Consider the following 19093-nt stretch of genomic DNA (forward strand, 5'->3'; position numbering starts at 1 on the left):
TATGAAATTTCGAGCAAACTAAAGACACAACCTACCTCCTTGAAATCTTTGTTCTAAAGAATGAGATGGCATCCTAGCATATGAAAATTGCTGAGAAAGCCACTGGGTGGATATTCTGAGCTTTGAATTGATTATTCACATGTCATATTTTAAATTAAGTGTATATAAGGGACCATTTCCAGAAATTGAAAGAGGTGAGTGGGGCTATTGTGTTTGATTCAATACATGAATGATTTCTCAGCAAATAGAAAAGATATGGGGTTCTTATTTTATATTCTAGCTTGTCAATATCGGTAATTTGAGTTCCTAATTCGTATGAAACTATAGACTTAGTATTTTGACATCACAACTTTAAACCAGTGCTGCATTCAACATATCACGTGGAGGGGGTTAAAAGGTTTCCTTTTACATATTTTGCTGTTGTCAGGTGTTGCCTGAATTATATTTTCTTTACTATATGTTACTTACATAGTTCCAGAGCCATAAATTTATAGACTCATTTTAAACAAAAGAAAAAATATCTTACAAAAAGTTGAATCTTCTATTTTTATCATCCACTGGGTTTCAAATAATCTCAGAAATCTGAATAATAGTTATGCTTGATACTGAAATTGCTGTTCATTTAATTTCTGCAACAATTGTTTATTAATGTCACTGTTTTACTTAACAGATGAATTAAGATTCAGTAGTTTTTTTTACAATGTTAGCAATATATTATTCACATGCTAATCAGTAACTGTTAGGTCTGAAAAATGTGGCATCAATATTCATTTTAATAATGCAATTAAATGCATATATTGTAGTAATTTGGACCTTATATTCTGATTGTAGGAAATGTGCAAAAAAATTTTAAATATTTGTAACACAAAATAACTAACTTCCTCTGTATAGGTTTGGTCATTTTGACTTACCTTGCAACTACCAGATAACAAAAATATACATACTGTAACGTTTAACTCTCTCAACACGTGCTCAGTTAATTTGACCGACCACGTGACTTTGTACATGTTCAATGTTCTTATAGATTTGATACTACTAATTTTTAATATAGTGTGTACATCTTCACAAAATTTGGCAGTCTTTCAGTGAACATTATAAGTCTTTCACACACAACAAAATCATATTTTTTAATGAAGTATTTTTGATAAACTAAAAACAGATTTGTCCTTGAATATATCGAGTATTTGTTTTGAATAGTCTGTGTGCAAAGTGATTTTCATGTTAAGATTAAAAATACTTCATCTGAAAATTCTCAGTTTTCATTTGTGTAATCTCTAAAACCTCCTAAATGAATTTCAAATATTTCTTTTCAATAAAACTTTATACTTTATCTGTAATTTTTTCTATCCTAACTCTATACAAGGTAGTTCAATTTGACTGACATCGTAACCACAAAAAAAGAAAATCAAAATTGTTTTGTTGCCCTTTGAACTGTGTCTAGCTACTATTCGCACCATTATGAGTTGTAAATCACTTTGGGAAAGTGTAGATCATGTTACACTATCACTTTACATTACCCACGAATTGCTCGCATGTGGGCCTCATGAAATATTTTCATTATATTATTATTATTGTTTTACCTGATCTAACCTTAACTAACCTAAATTTTAGTTACTTTTATAAATAAAGAATAAACATAAAAAACAACAAATACTTACCTGGGCCTTGTTTTTTCTTGCTGTTGATGACACTTAACCCTACTTTTTTATACTAATGGTAGTAATGCACTATGTAATTTTTATTTGATTAAATAGTGCACCAAAAACGTAGACAATATCCCCTAACTCTCAAAAATTTTCTGGCTTTCTAACCATGCAACAAGGGCCATTACAAGTTTATCCAAGCTAGTTGTTAACTTTCCCATGGGAATGAACCTTGTATTATAAGTGAAATTGAAGCTACTCATTGGGTTCCCTGTGAGAATGAAGCTTGTAGTAAAAGAGAAATTGACAGTTCTCTGTACAGAAAAAACCTAGTATAATACATCATTTGCAAGATGAAAACCTTTGCTTTCTATTGGTTATAGGTAATATATAATTAAATGTAAGAGAGAACTATTAATAAATCCTGAAAGAAAGGATGTGGCAGGAGGGGGTCTCATTTCCTACTTGATATCTCTGTGACCAAACAAAATTGAAGGCTATAAAGATTATGGTTTGTCTGAGCAATGATGATTTAAATGGAGTAATTTACATTAAATTTCATACTTTTAGGAGGGTTAATGGATAAAATAGAAAAGAGAAGACACCTAGAAAAAATATTAACACTAGGGAAAATTCAGGATTTTTTTAAATACTGTCTTATAGAATTAAGAACTTAAAACTTATATACTCTTAAAATATGGATTATTAGCTAAGATTTTATGCTGTACTAATTGGTATAACATAAATAAAAAGTAGTTTAATAAAATTTTGAATGTAATACACAAAAACCTTGTGTCGTGCACAGTAAAGATACCTGTGGCGATAGGGTTATCACTGTACAGACTCGGGCAGTTTGACTGACCTTGTAACCACCACAACATTGATACAAAGAAAATCTATAATTACTCTCTTGGATACTTTCGTGGTTACGAGCTGGGTGGAATCCACCCAGCTCATAATGGAAGGGTTAAAGCAGAACTAATGCATAATTAACTAAAGAATAATAGTAACACCTAAATTTAAACTGTATCTCTAACTATAACATATTTAGGTAGGAAACAACCATAAGTACTATAGTTGATCAAGCAGCCAACAGTACTATAGTCAATTCCATGTAATCTGTGCTGAAGACTTGACCCCAGTTTCAAAATAAAATAACCTCTGTTATTATATACTGTCAAATGAGCTCTTTCTAACTATTATATACATGTGTATGTAACATCTACAAGGAAGGGATAAAGCTCAAACAAATCTGTTGAAGGTGGGCATAGCAGCTGTCAGGGGTTAAAAAAAATTATTACTTGTTTTAATTATATTCATTCAGAGTACTTTGAAAGGAACCAGTCAAGAGGTAATGTAAGCATCTTAATGGTTAGACATACCTCTATTATCATTGTATTATTGAAGATACAGAGAGCCAAAGAAGAGATTTTTTTATAGCTTGTTGGTCACGTGACAGTACATCTGAAGTTTTAAGTAGTTTTTTAAAGGTTTATTTTATCCAATCTTAAGTCCTTTATTACAAAATAAAGCTTTCAATCATAACACACATTATAATATTAAATTATTTCATATACATCAACGTTAAAGGTGTTTGATTAAATTTTGAATGTAACACAGTGACTTGTGCAGAAAAGTGTTTAGAGGGGCTCCTGTTGTGAGCATTTGGCATATTTTATTTTACTTGATATGATATAAAACAATTTATTTTTAAATTTTTCAGGTTGTGCTGTATATACAGGTTTTGAAACAAAGTTGTCTTTGAATCTAAGATTGACATCTAATAAATTTTCTACTGTAGAAAGGTGAGATATTGAGCAAATAAATACTGGAAAATGTATATACTTTGGTTACATCATTTTAAATATTGTATATAATAATGTGTAATGTTAAAAAGTTATGTATCTATCCATATTAACTTCTTTAAATTAAATTGAGCTTCTGTCAATTTTTTTTACCCAACAGGAAGTTAAAGTTGTTTGTAAGTATATAGTTAATTCCAAGGGTTTTTTGGGCTTGCATAAATTACTAAATAGCTTTTATAATTTGAATGACAGCAGGAGTATGTGTGTTTGGCTATTTTGGCCTACCTTGTAAACCCTAAATTTACTTAACAAAATTAGGCAGTCTTCTAGTAAATATAGTTTGTAGTTGGCTTTAATAGGTAATGAAAGAAACTTTATTTCAAAATAATGAATTTACAATGTTCTACATGCTTTTATCATCATCTGATGATGACAAAAGCTTATCAAAACATTGTACAATTGTTATTTGTAATAAAGTTTCTTTCATTACCCATTCAAGCTGTCTCTAAACTATTATTTTCTGAAAGTTGATTCCTCTTCATCAAATTCGAAGTCTTCTAGTAAACATTAATAGTATGGAGTAAAAAAATCAGATTTTTTTAAAGTATTTTTCTTAAAGATTTGTCTCTGAATTTGTGAAGCCTTTGATACTCAGAGTGCAAGGTGATATTCATGTTAAAAATAAAAATACTTTTTTAATCTTATTTTCATATTTCGTTTGCATAACCTCTATAATCTTCTGAATGAATATCAAAATTGTTTTTCTATGTAAACTTCATATTTTATTTGCTATTTTCTGTACCCTAACATTAACTGTAGAGATATCATCAAAGTAGGGTAAAATGAAAATTTGAAAAAACAGAATAAATCTAAATTACCCATTTCTTCTTTCTAAGATAACTGCATTTTGTAACAATCACACACACACACACACTATTTATTCTTTCAACCAAAGCTAACATACTTTTCACATCTTGAAGTAATTTAGTTTTATAGCTTTACAGCTGCACTTAGACCATCTCAGTGTATGGCAAATGCCATTTGTTAGAGCGGAGCAGCTTTGTGTAAATGAAGGATTGAGTTACAGCCATGCACAGTCAAATTACAACCACTCTTGGAATGCACATCACTTTGTAATGTGTGTGTGTCTGCATTACTATGAGTAATTTTTTTATTTAGATTTAAGGTTTTCTTATTTAACCTAATTATTTTATAATTTTTTCAGCTTAGTAACTTTTATAACAATAGATAAAAAATATACATAAAATCAAGAAATTTAGTACCTATATGTGGGTTCTTGTACTTTTTGCTCCCAACAAACCTTAACCCTAACTTTTGGTAGGGATGTTGGTGTGTAATTTTTTTAATTTCAAATATACAATTAGAACACAAAACATTATCATGCACACAAAATAGAATGCCCTAAAAGTACTAACTAAGCTATAAATGGGTTACAAAACGTTGTAAGTTGGTTGAGGTAATCTCCACAATAGTAAACCACAAAACAGAGGCTAAAAATTTCAATATCTGACATCTGGTATGAGCTAGCCATGTAGGAATTGAATAAAGTGAGATATTTTTATTTTGTAAGCTATAAATAATCCAATAGCAAAGTGTCAAAGAATTATTGACTTTTTTGTTGAAATGCAAATGTAATAGGAAGGTGTGGCATGTGGTTTTGGCTTTCTTGTATATATATATCTCTAAAGCAAGATGCTTGGAGGCTCTGAGTTTTCATTATAGCTTAGCATTACCTATATTATAAGATAATAATTTGTGCCAAACTTAAAAGGTCATACATGGGTAGAAAGAAAATGTAAAATTGGCAATTTGGAGAGAAGTAAAAATTGAGAATTTATTTAAATATTTCCTTTTGATATTAAGAAATTAAAACTTGTATTAAATTTGAATTATAAACTGTTTACATTATTATATTAATTTTATTGACATACATTCATAAGAAAGTCATTTAATTAAATGTTAAATGTAAGTCTGTGAAAAGATCCTGACATGTGCACTTTGACCTACCCAAATCCAGAGAGTTTAACTCTTTCATCACAAGCAGGTCAAAGTGTGCTTGTCACAACTTTTTTAGAGCTACATTCAAAATTTAATTGAATAACTTTGTTATCATTACCATTTCTTGATTTTCAAGTATTTCCCCTAATTTTATTCTGCCTAGTTTTTGTAAACTTTTTGTGATGTCATACCAAGTCGTTTGATTATTCATTTACTGATGAAACATAACTTTGAAAACAGCCATAAAGAAAAATTAAATATGATAAGTAGAGCAAGAATTAGATTATCATGTCATAATAGGGTACTTTTTGTTGAGTGAGTAGGGTGCTGCTTTAAAGAAAGAGCTGTGTTGTTCAATCAAGTTTTAAGATTACTTCTTTGATTTTACATTTATTGATGTTTTGGTTGCTTGGGTAAAATCACAATTATGTAGTATATATATATATGTATGTGTGTGTGTGTGATATTTCATCTTGTATTACAGTGGCTATAAACATAAGGATTTTTTTTTATTTTTGCAAATCAAATCGTCATGAAATCAAATAAGCTTAGTTAATTTATAGAGTACAGTTGGTGTTGGCAAAATATTCATGTAACTTAAATCCTTATTAATTCAATATTACTTTTATGTTTATCCTATTCAAACAACATGTGTAAATAAATTGGCTAACTGGTTGCTTAATTATTTCTGATTGTAAACTTGATTGATATGTTTAAAATATAAACACTATCATCATTATTAGTAATAATAAAACATGATTTCATTAATTATAAAATTATATAATTTACACAATATCAGTGGGGTTTAGCTGCATATTTTAAAAATGAATAAAATGGCAAGTGCATGGTTATCACTAGTTAAGTAGGAAATGTCTAGATTATCTTCCAAAAACCTGTGACAAAATGTTTTGTCAAAATAATTTTCTTTTGCAAAATGTACATATGGTGACTGACATATATCTATTATAAATGCAGGATAAATCAAAAATTACTTTAAAAAATAGCTGAAAATAGAAAGATTAATATTATGTTAGAATATAGCAGTGGTTTTCAAACTAGAAGTTGGCTCATCTCCATATGTTGGTTTTTTGGTGTGTTTTCTCCCAGTATACCAAGAACATGTATTAATTAATTATAATTCATTTAATGAGTCTGTCAATTTATCAAGTATAAAAAATAATATTAATTGTGCAGCTCTAGAGTAAACATTATGTGACACACAGTAAAACATATTTGACTAACAAAACTATGGACATGATAAAATTGGCACAAAAAATGACAGCTTATGAAATTATCCCAAACACTGTATTGGAGAAAATCACAATTACATAGTATATATATGATATTTCAAGTCATGAGATGCAACATGCATATTTGTTGAGACTATTGTCCATGTGACAATCTTAGTCCTTGCTTGAAATACATGAGGGAAACATACCGCATGATACTATTGGTAACTTTCAGTTGAAGTAGTGCACTTTGGAATATAATATATGAATAGATCAATAATTTCTGACAAAGTCATTAAAGATATATTATTCATACTCGACTGATACAAATCATGTTTATTTTTTGAATCACTCTCACTACTATGCTTATGATTGGTCAGATTTTACTATTGCAAATCTTCTGAATGAATGTCAGTATTCTGTTGTCAATAGAGGTAGAAATTAAATTGGTAATCCACCAATAACAAGGAGCATTTGTATTACAGATAGTTCTTGTTGATATACCAGACTTGACTTGGATCAGTTTATTTTGTATACAGGGAACAATATGCTCCTCTGGAAATATTTTTAGACAAGCTTTAGGTACACATAAACAAGCTCTGGTACATATTTCACTATCAATTGCTTATGTACATGTCTGATTTATATTTTGAACTAAATCACTTAAGGAGTTTTAATCCATAGCAGTCTCTATACTTTTCTAACATATTTTTGAATGTTTAATATACCTTGTGTATTACACACAGGAATTGTTTGCATACATAGTTGTCAATTTATTTTATTTCAGAGCATTACAAAATAAAGTTTACTTGTGATTTGTTTGAGAAACTTAACATTTTACTTTTCTGTCTCTTCAATCTTGCCTCCAGGTGTCTTAGTGGTAAGTCTGAGGGTCTTTCTTTTTTCATCCTACACTTTAAAGTACTTGCTTTTTGTGTACTAAGTGTACTAGCTCTTCCTTTTTTTTTCTTTTTGTTTTTTGTATTTAAACATTAAGAAAGTATGTATTTGTGGACATAATTACTTTCTTGTTGTTGTTTTTTCATTTTAACCTATTTGTCATGATCCTTTTGCTTTTCCATCACATACTGTATTGTTAGTTTGATTCTTGTCTGTGAGAGCTTAATGAATATATTATTCAAGATAAAGGTTAAGTTTGTATATTCTCCCTTTATTTTTATTTTAGTTCTTCTAATGAAATTAGTATTATTTCAAGTTACATTATTTTATTTAAAAATGAAACTTTGGTTAAATGTATTTTTTCAAGTATTATATGTATAATAAATTATTTTATTTCATTTTCAGGTCCATGAATAAATTCCTGTTGTTTTTCTTAGTGTTGCTAGTCACTGAAGTTTCCATTGCAACAGGATTGAGATATTTCTATATAAGAGATCCTGTTTTAGGGGTCTCATGGTATCTACAATCAAACTTAAACACAAGTGTAAGTTCCAAAAATCAAATTTTAGAATGTTGATTTATTTTAATAAGATAAAAAGATGGATAATATGTTACCAAGAGGGATTTCTACTGCATCTTTTAAAAAAAAAAGTAGTTTAAATATATGTTTTGAGTTTATGATAGTGGAAAACACATAGAACCATGAAAATAGATAAACTATAAATAAAAACATTTGATAACTCGTGCACGTTTTTTTTTCTTTTTTTTTTCATCATATTTCACTTAAGATATTGATGTTTCAAAGCTTAAGTAAAATGCACAACACTTAAAAGCATAGTAGTTTTGGCTTAAATGTTTCATTAACACAAATACAACTTAACACTCTCTCCTCTGGCATCTTTTTCTGCGCATGTCATGAGGTTTTAATGAGTTACATTCAAAATTTAATTAAACTACTTTCTTTCATGTTATTCCAATAAATTTAGCATAAAACATAGCTAATAATCCATATTGTAATAATATATAAGCTTTAAGTTCTTAATTTTATAAGGCAATATTTAAAAAAAAACTGATTTTCCCCTAGTATGAGAATTGTGACATTTTTTTTCTCTAGACATCATCTCTTCTCTAATTTATTTACCACCCCTCCAAGAAGTACAGAATTTAACATACATTATTCATTATAATGTTGTTGTTACTCAGCCATTAAACAGAAAATCAGACCTATCTTGCTATGCCCACCTGTCACGTTCCCTCTCTCTCACAAATTGCCAATAGTTCTCTCTGACATTCAATACTATATTATTTATAACCAATAGAAAGGCAAGGTTTTAATCTATCAAATGACATATTATGTTACGTTGTTTTCTGCACAGATGATTGTCAGTTTCCCTTCCAGTTCAAGCTTGATTCCTCTGGGAAACACATTGACAAACTTAGCTGAATTTGTAACGGCTCTTGTCACAAATGTGAAAAGCTAGGAAAATTGTAGTAGTTATAGGACATTGTCTGTTTTTTGCATGTTATTATTCTGTGTTCTTTGGTGCATTATTTAAGACCAAATGCCAATGCATTAGTACTGCTTTACATTCAAAATTTAATTAAATCACTATACTATCTATGTGTTTTAATGAAATTATTATTATCAAGTACGTTATAATTCAAAGTTTTACATTATCTAAGTTTTTATTCCTTTTTTTTTCAAAAGAAATGTCTAAAACAAAAATGCAGTTTTTGCTGTAACGTGATCGGTTTGCGGTTACAATTTCTATACCTTAAGAGCTGCTAGAGAAGAAACTATGTGTGTGTAGAATGTAGATGCCTCCTTCAGATGGCCAAAGTACACCATACACATGTTTTTCATTACTTTCTCAAGCCCTTTTGAAGAATATCTCCCCCCCCCCCAAGAAACCATTGTAAATATTTCCTTAGTTTAAGGTCAGCTATGCTCACTTGCAATATCAAAGCTGTGTTGCTATGCTACAGTTTTAAATTGAATGGCATGCTTATAATGATTAGAAAGAGCAGATTTCCCTCTTGAAGATTGTTACTGTAAGGATAAATGTATGGGTACACTTTCGCTTTTAAACGAGATGAAATGGTTAAGGTTACAAGGTTATAAAGATACCAAAATCACCTGATAAATTGAAAAGGCTAACAACACTCAGCGGAAAAACATCGTAAATCAGGGCAATACTAAACTTTCAAATAGAATTATTATTATTATTACCTATCAGTTTAAACTCAGAAATGTTTCATGAATTCTGAAAATAAATTTTTCATCTCCTACAACTGAACAATCGTCTTAAACAGATATTTCCTGAAGTTCCTTTTGTCTTCTTCCGAAAAAGCAGAACTTTAAAAGATATCCTTGTTCACACAAAAGTAAATTATATCCCACCCAAAAATTTTTGTCGTCCATGTAATAAAGCCTGTTGTCAAATCTGCAAGTTCATAAAATCCACTTACTCATTCTCTAACAAGCACAATCAAAGAAACTATAAAATATGCAAAGAAATCACTTGTGAAACAAAAAACAACATATACCTTGTACAGTGTTAAAAATGCAATTATCAATATGTAGGACATCCACAAACAACTCTTAGAGAATGTTTCAACAACCATAAATCTTCTATTAACACCACAAAACGATTTCCCTGTTGTTCAACACTAACCAACCCAGTCATTCCATTAACAATGTTACTCTTATCAGCATTGAAACAGGATTCAATACTAAAGCAGATAGAGAAATAAAAGAAGCTTATAGGATTGCTAATCTAAACACTGTTCAACCTTTAATCTAGATCCTGGAATCAGTGATCTCCTTTCATTGGTTTCGTCTCTGTCAGAAAAATAATTTTTATTCTTTGCTCATTTTTTTCATATAATGTGAACACTGAATTTCCTAAAACTTACTATTTATTTAAGATAATTTTCCATACCTGTTTTTATAAATTTATAGTATAACATATCTTTTTCAATCTGTCTCCATGTGTCACCTTTATTTTACTTAAACACTTAAGTATAGTTTTAAACATACATATATTTATCCATTTCTAAAGTAAAATATCCCTAACACCTTTTCACATACATTCTCGCCATCGGCTACACCGTACCAGAAATGAAATACTTACAACAGTACGTAGAGAAATAGACTAAACATTTCCTGGAAAACCAGATGACCTTCATGATATCACTACACTCCCTATATTTATATCACTCATTCTATTACACCACCATTCCCAGTTTGCCCCTGAAAAAGAAAGGTTATAGGGTTTTTATTCATTTCTATCAAGACTTCTTGAACTATGTGTTTTTCTAACATCATGGATCATGCATTGAAAAGATATTTAATTTAATTTGGTTTGTTTAAAGGTAATTTTCAGAGTAAGTAAAAAGTGAAAAACATTTCCAATTGGAATAACCATTATTCTTTCATGATTGTTCTTGAAGCTGTTTTCACTTTATTAATATTTTGAAGATATTTTCGTGGTTTTTAAAACTTGTTTCAGTTATTATTTTGTTTTATCAGTTTTATCATTCGTTTATGTGTGTAATTTATCCCCAACCAAAAGTTATAAGTGAGAAAAAGTTTATTAATTTCTTAATAATTTTGTTTGTTTTCATCTTTTAATATATATATATATATTCTGATTTTTTCTTCCTTTTTTGTCTTGTAGGCAAGAGAAGTTTTTACCGATTTTCTTGCGTTTCTAGTTTTGTTCAATTACATAATACCAATTTCTTTATATGTAACTATTGGTAAGTAAATGTTTTAATTTTGTATTTTTCATTCTTAGGTATTTTTAGTGGGACCATTATATGTTATATTTAACTTGTACTTAACCCTATCTTTATTAAGGTTTATGCCACCAAGTTGAGTGTTAATTGAATATTTCTAGTAGTTGTATTAATCTATTTTCATAGTAATACAAGGTGCAAAAGAAAGAATAATCAAATTTAATGTGTAAAAATATAAGTATTTTTTCTGATTAAAGAAATGTATATTAAGCTCTGACTTAGCAACATTTACTTCTCTTTAAACCAATATTTCAACGAGGTAGGGTGTGTCTTTAGTCTGCTTGAAATTTCATATTTTTTTAGACTAAAATACGTCTTAGTTACTAAGTTTGATAAATTATAGTGGAATTCTATGTTGTAATTTATGATTTTTTAGTTATTCAAATGTATATATAAAAACCTAAAAAAAATATTTTGTTTCATATCCTCGATGTGCAAATTTGTTAAAGGCTTAGTAACCAAGTACAAAGATCATAACTAGAAGAAATAATTGTTTGCTTTACTTCCTTATTTACTGTTTTATGTTTTAAGAAAAATAAGTATAAGAACTTATTTCTAAATAGTAATAATCTATATACATATATAATGTATAATAATGGAAATGTGACTGTATTTTACAAAATACTAGTCTATTAAAACACAGCCAAGACAGGTCAATTTTATGTTATTTGATACGGTAACATGAGTTCACATGAGCCATGTCATTGTAACTTCTGTATGGTTAGTCAGGCATGGCTGAAAGGTCAATATAATAAAAATAATCAATACATATATATGTATAATGTTGTGAGATTTAAGCTATTTTGTCTAAACATTTATGTTTTCATGTTATAATTTGTGTTCATTTTAGAATGAAAGAGGCATAATTTACATTTATTTCATAATTTTTTGTGGTGATTGCGAGATTGGTCAAATCTACCAAACCTGTACAGAGATTATATTTTTATCTGTTATTTTCAGTAATTAAATAATTTCTTAAGAAGCATTTGATAACTATCTGGACATATCTGGTATAAAGATTTCGCATGTGAAATTTGAAAATTTTCTGATTCATAAAAGTATTTTTAATCTTAAACTGAATATTACTTTGCATGATAGATAGGAAACATGCGAAAAGAAGAAAAAGACATGAAAAAACATTGCTTTGCAAACCTTAAGACTTAATAAAAATATCTGATATTTTGCATATGAAAGCATTGTAATATTTATTGATAATCTCCCAAATTTCGTTAACATTCACTTACTAGTTTAAACGTTATAGCATGAAAACTATAACAAGCACAAAATGGTTACGAGGTTGGTCCCAGGGAACGAGCCCATGCTGAAAAGAGTTAAAATAACCGATTCTTTCTATTCCAAAGACTTAAAACATTTACTGAAAACTTGTAAAATTTCATTAAGATACACAATACATATTAAAAGTTATAGTGTAGAATCTGATAGTCACTTTAGGGTAATAAACTCGGTTGAATCAACCGAGCCTATAGCAAGAGAGTTAATTTTATGACTTCTTCAAGATATATACCTAGAATGATGTTTAACTCTCATTTGTACTTATTATCTCTCTGTCTCTCTATTTATTTATTTTTATATTATTAAAGAAGTCACTTCACTGTTGTAAATAAATTGCACTTAACATATTAATGAATGTTTAAATACATTCATTAAGATTGTCAGTCAGTAGAATTAAATTGAACATAATGGTAAATATAAGATTTATTTTTAATTATGTGGAGGCTTAAAAAACAGTGTCCTTTGTATTCTATCTTAATGTTTGTCATGTCTAAAATTGTAAATATGTAAAATATGAAACAATTCAAAGGATGTAATATTTTACTCATTTTCAGAAATGGTGAAGTTTTTTGGTGTTATGTTTCTAACATGGGATGGTGAACTATATGATGAAAATTCGAATGAATGTGCAAAGTGCAATAGCTCAGACCTAAATGAAGAACTTGGTCAAGTGAGGATAATTTTTAAGTTAATGAAAACTTTTGTGACCATTATTGTTATTTTGTATTTGAAATACACACATTTAATCCATTGTAAAGTGCATCTTGATGACTACATATTTTTTCCCTGAACTATTATGTTCAGTTTACTGAGGTATGAATGTCTATTTTCCTTCATTATTGTGAATTATTGTTGTAATTTTGGCTGGATTTTGATGTATTCCAAGAACATGGATTAAATGTTATGTGTTTCTTACTTATAGATTCGTAAATATATTCTGCCAATTTGAATAGAAAATTTTAATTTCACAGCTTTATCTGATAGAAAACCTTTTAATTATGCATTCTTCTAATTTTTTTCCTTTAACTCTTTCACATCTGGTTGGGTGCAGTCCAGCTTGAGAGCAATATTGCACTGCTCAATTAAAACAATTGTAGAAAATAAACTTGTATTCGTTTTTTCCAGATATTGAAAAAGAATACTTCAGAATTGAAATTTCTTCAACTGCAAAATTAACATAGATATTAATAAAAGTAACAAATTTCGATTTTTGGTTCATTTCATTTTGCTCCCTTTAAAATGATTATTATTCCTGAAGTTCTTCTGATCATAATATGCACTTGTAGCCTCTTAGGAAGAAAGTCATAATAATTTTGAGTAAAATAGTGTAATTATTTCCATGTAGCTTCAATACAAATGTATTTTTAGTGATTTTTAGCCAGTCACAGTTTCTCAAACTCTGTTTCCATGGTGTAATGTAATTGCCTATATTTCAGCTTTGAGAAACTATAGGCTACTTTTTTCTTCTGTTCTATGCAACTATAAATGCCAGTGAAACTTCCAGTTTGGCAGAGATTTGTGTAAAGACTGGAAAAGTGTTGAAAACTTAATTAGATGACTTGTTGCTAGAAGAAAATGTTTGGGAACAACTTCCACTACAGTTAGTCCTGATTATTTTTAAAGGGTGCTTTATCATTTTATACTTCATTTGAATTATGATGTTCAAGTGTCAAGTTTTATAAGATGAGATGAAGTAGGCTTAGTTTAATAAGTCATTTTGCACTCAACCATATCAAGTTTCATTTCATGACAAGGGTGTTGTTTTAGGCCTATTTGCATTAGGCCTTATGCCTAAGTAACTGCTTCAATGGACAAAGAAGATCACAAGAAATAAGCATAAGAAATATATATGTAAATGAATTTAAAACTTACCTGTATTAAATCAAACTGTCTGATTAACAGTTTAAAAAAAAAGTTATTTTTATTGTATACCCGTGAAATAAGCCCAGTGGTGTTTTCAAATAAAAACAGAAATAAAATTTACAGTTTTATAAAATAAAAAGTAATCAGTAATTAAAATCACAACAAAAGCAAACCTTTTTAATTTCCTTAAACATATGACAATGAAGTCACTTCAAAATGTCCAAGTTGCAAATTTGTACAGATAAATAGTTGATTTGGGTCTTGTAGAAATAACAGTCGTGTCATTTCACTATTTCTTGGTCACTGGGCAGAGTTCTCATATTTTTGTGATCTAGTGTGTATTTTTTTTTAAATGAGAAAGTAAGTTCTCTCCTTTTTTACATGTTGTTTCAAGGTAATTGACAAATGGTCAGATTTTCTATTTATTGTTGTATGGTCCCCTTGGTCCTTGATAAGTGTGGGAGAAAAGTACAAAAGTTCACAAGATTGTTTTCTCTTTGAAATACTTTAAATGGTTAAAAGCAAACGTTTGATGCCAGTTGTGCTTTGGTTTTTTCAATAGTGTAGTATATTGTTAGAAACATCTGTTTTTATTATATGTATTGGTCACCACATGTTCATATCAGTTAGTAATTCATCAACGAGACACTCAGAATTAATACAAGTGCTTTTTAAAATATTTTCAAGATTTGATACTACTAGTATATTTTTACTTAATAATTTAATAAACAATACAAATTCACCCTTTTTAGATCAGTCTTGTTTAGAAACAATTTCTTTATCTTCTAATACAAAATTAATTAATTTTGTTAAAATATGAAAAAGGGCTGATAATATTATAGAAACAAAGTTTTACAAAGGTATCATTATATTATTTCACTGAATTTTTTCTTGTTGTTTTATAGGTACAGTATTTGTTCACTGACAAAACAGGAACTTTAACAGAAAATGACATGGTTTTTCGACATTCTTCCATCGATGGTGTTAAGTACACTGAGCATGGTGGTATGCTTTGCAAAGTTGCTGAATCATTCCGTAGTGCTCCTGAACCAGTTTTCCATTATTCGGTGTGTAGTATAATGTTAGTTTTTACTATGTAAGAGAGCAAGCACAACAGTAGTTAAAAGGATAGCTAGACCAGCCATATAGGCTTTTTAGCCATGTTGGAAAATATAAATCTTAAAATATGTGTTCTAAAAAAGTTACATTTGAGATAGTTAGGTTATATTTATTATTGTTTTTAAGTTAAAGGAAATTTCACAGGTAAGAAAGAAGAGTGTTTTAAATGAAACAGCAAGATACCTAACTGATGAAACAAGACATTACAAACCTTATAAGTAAGAAGAGTATATTTGATTAGCTGTACTAATTATCACTTTGGTGAGTTGTTGTGGTATTAGTATTTAGCTTGCTTAGATCAAAAATTATTAATGTTACACCACAACTATCTTTTTTGCTTTTGTGATGAAGAAAGTTAGTACATGTGACTGACTGGACCTGAAGAACACAAAATGTGTCATCATCATATTCTTTATAAAATGTATGAAAATAATGAAACTTCTTTCTCAAAATCTTATTATTTAATACCATTCCAATTTTGTTGTGCATCATATTATTATAATCTGCCATACTTTGTCTGCTGTAGGTATTATTTGAGTACAAAATATTTTGTGTTGATGAATTTAAAGTCATTAAAAATAACTTTGTTGCTGCTGAGACCATCCAACATTATTACCAGTTATGAATATTGCAAAGTGTTACGTAATGTTAATAAGCAAAACATGTCTTCTTTATGGCATGTCTAATTCTTTGTTAAATATCTTGTACCATAAAACATTTCGTACATTTAAGAATGTTTGTCACAAACAGCTTATTTAAACGGTGTGATTTGTGTATTCTAGTGTGTTTGGAAAAAAAAACTTCACATAATTGGGGGTAATCATTACTCTCAAATGAAATAATAGCAAACTTGATAAAGTATATTACCAGAGAAAATTAATGAGGGGGGTATCTGTATAAATTTGTTGAACATATAAAAAAATTGTATTTAATATGGGAGGGTTAATTTAGAATTCTGTTTGTGATAGAAACAGGTTAAATTTTCATGAATGCCAGCTTACAAATGGTTTATTAAAGTACACTGGCTTTGTGTAACTAGTACTTAGCATGCTTTGCTGTGGATCAAATGGTCTGCAATTCGAGTTGCAATGACGTTGGATAAGTTCCACACTTTCAGCATGTAGGTATGTTATAAACGTGACAATAAAATTCATTATTTAGTTCAAAAGAGCAAAATATAAACCTTTGGTGTTGCTGGCTGCTTACCTTTCCTCAGATCAGTAGTTCAGAATTACTTGTTACTATACCTGAATTCTAGGGACTTATGACCTGAATGTTAAACCCATGTACTTAAGGTTGAAAATTCAAATTCAGAAGTACATTGTATTTTATACAAAAGGTAATATATATATATATATATATATCATGTGGAGCTCAAAAGGTGTCTATTTAAGTTGGTTTGAGATGATATTTTGATCCACTGGTGCAACTTTTAGCTCATCAGACCTAATAAAGGGGTTTATACTTCAAAGAAATTCAAACTGTGTCTGGCCGAAACTTCTGCGATGAATTTTGATCATTCGTTGGATGTGAAGGAATGTGAGAAACTGTAACTTTTTGGGCTGTTTGTAACTTTTAGTTTTATTATTATCTTTATGTTAGGTCTTCATTATGTTAGGTCTTCATTGTAAAGAAGTTTGATGTTTTAATAGATCTTTCATGTCTTTTGCTTATTTTAGGGTCCAGTTGAAGATTTTCTTCTTGTCTTGGCTGTTTGTAACACAGTCCAGGTGTATGTAAAAAATTTAAGTAATGGTTTCACAATTGAAATTAGCAATAACTGTGAGGAGACTAATCCAGAGTATCATGCATCATCACCAGATGAGAAAGCTTTTGTAGAAGCCTGTTACAGGTAATGTTATTTAAAGAATTTATTTCATTGTTATCATTATCATATTGTGTAGTTGTTGATTTAACTCCAGTCTTCAGAAATGTGCTTGAACATTGGCTGAAAGAACATTTCTTTTAATTTCAGAGTTTAAGCTGTCAGTTACTGGTAATTTTTTTTAACTCGTACTTCACATGTGATATCGTATGAACTCTCAATAGTAGCCAGATATTGACCTGAACAGCATTTAAGGGTACAATTTTATGACATTATATGAAAGTTGACTCTAAAAATTGTTTTGCAAATGGTATTAAGTACGTTATGTAATATATCATATATATATATATTTTTTGATAGCGCATTAAATGCTTTAAAGTAAGATAATTTTTTTAAGCATGTTATTACAATTCAAATGCCCAGAGGGCCTTCTGAAGTTTGTAAAAAATCATGATTGTATTTCTATTGTTATTTCCAAATGGCTTGATGTACAACTATAACATTTGGCATACAGCTTCTCTGTGAATAAGTGTATGATTTTAATATAATAGAACTGATATATTACCAAGTTGTTTATATTTTGTTTTCCAAATCATAATTTTTAATACAATGCTTTATTAGCAAATGAACTGACATTTATATAAAAATTTTCATATAATAATCATAGATCTGATGATGATCTGTCATTATAGATAGAGAGCTGTCAATAACCCTTAAAATTTAATAGAAATGATGGAAGTAGTAATGCCTGTCATATTGTGAACTGTTAACATTGTAAATGTAATTTTACAAATTGTCAGTAGGTGGCAGATGTTACATAATCATATTGTTATTGTAATTATTAAATTTGTTTGTTTTATAACTCACTAGATGGCAAGGCTCTGTTTTGTTAGTGAACTCCATTATTGTCGAACTTACATACAAAAGAATGTACAAGTTTTTCTTAACCCTGTTGCTACGGATATACTTTACTGTGCATGACACAAGGTTTTAGTGTCTTACATTTAAAATTTTATTAAATTTCTTTTTGTTTATGTTTTACCAATAAATATAGCATAAAATCTTAGCTAATAATTCATATTTTAATAGTATATAAATTTTAAGTTCTTAATTGTATAAGGCAATATTTAAAAAAATCCTGAATTTCCCCTGGTGTGACACACGTGGCACATCTTCTCGTCTCTATTTTATCCACCACCCCTCCAGTAAGTATGAAATTAAATGTAAATTACTCTCTATAAAATCATTATTGCTCAGACAAACCATAATTTTTAATAGTCTTCCAATTTGTTTGGTTACAGAGCTATCAAATAGAAAATATGACCCCTCTTGCCACACCTACCTGTCACATCCTCTTTTTCAGAATTCATTAAAAGTTCTCTCTTATGTTTAATTATATATTATCTATAACCAATAGAAAGTTAAGGTTTGCATCTGACAAATGATATTGCACAACGTTATTTTCTGAACAGTTAAATGTCAGTTTCACTCAGAGTACTAACATTGTTCCCGTGGGAAAGTTAACGACTATCTTAGATTCGATGACGAGGAACCCACTTTGAGACTAATAATGGCTGGAGACGGCTTAAATGGGTA

At 29.0% G+C, this 19093-nt stretch overlaps 1 protein-coding gene across 7 annotated transcripts in view; it reads left to right on the forward strand.

The window, feature by feature from the left end:
• The window catches only part of LOC106462455 (probable phospholipid-transporting ATPase IF), a 118967-nt gene that overhangs the window by 32146 nt on the left and 67728 nt on the right, over positions 1–19093 (forward strand). For all 7 annotated transcript variants that reach the window (XR_002611279.1, XM_022389721.1, XM_022389722.1 and 4 more), the window contains exons 8-13: positions 3367–3448; positions 8002–8140; positions 11277–11358; positions 13245–13360; positions 15459–15620; positions 17352–17524. Coding sequence is in view for 6 of the 7 variants with exons in the window: in XM_022389721.1 (XP_022245429.1) it covers positions 3367–3448; positions 8002–8140; positions 11277–11358; positions 13245–13360; positions 15459–15620; positions 17352–17524 (754 nt within the window). In the remaining variant the exon portion in view is untranslated. The remainder of the gene's footprint in view (positions 1–3366; positions 3449–8001; positions 8141–11276; positions 11359–13244; positions 13361–15458; positions 15621–17351; positions 17525–19093) is intronic.

The sequence above is a fragment of the Limulus polyphemus genome, unplaced genomic scaffold (assembly GCF_000517525.1).
Source record: "Limulus polyphemus unplaced genomic scaffold, Limulus_polyphemus-2.1.2 Scaffold1170, whole genome shotgun sequence".
Taxonomy (NCBI): Eukaryota; Metazoa; Arthropoda; class Merostomata; order Xiphosura; family Limulidae; genus Limulus; species Limulus polyphemus.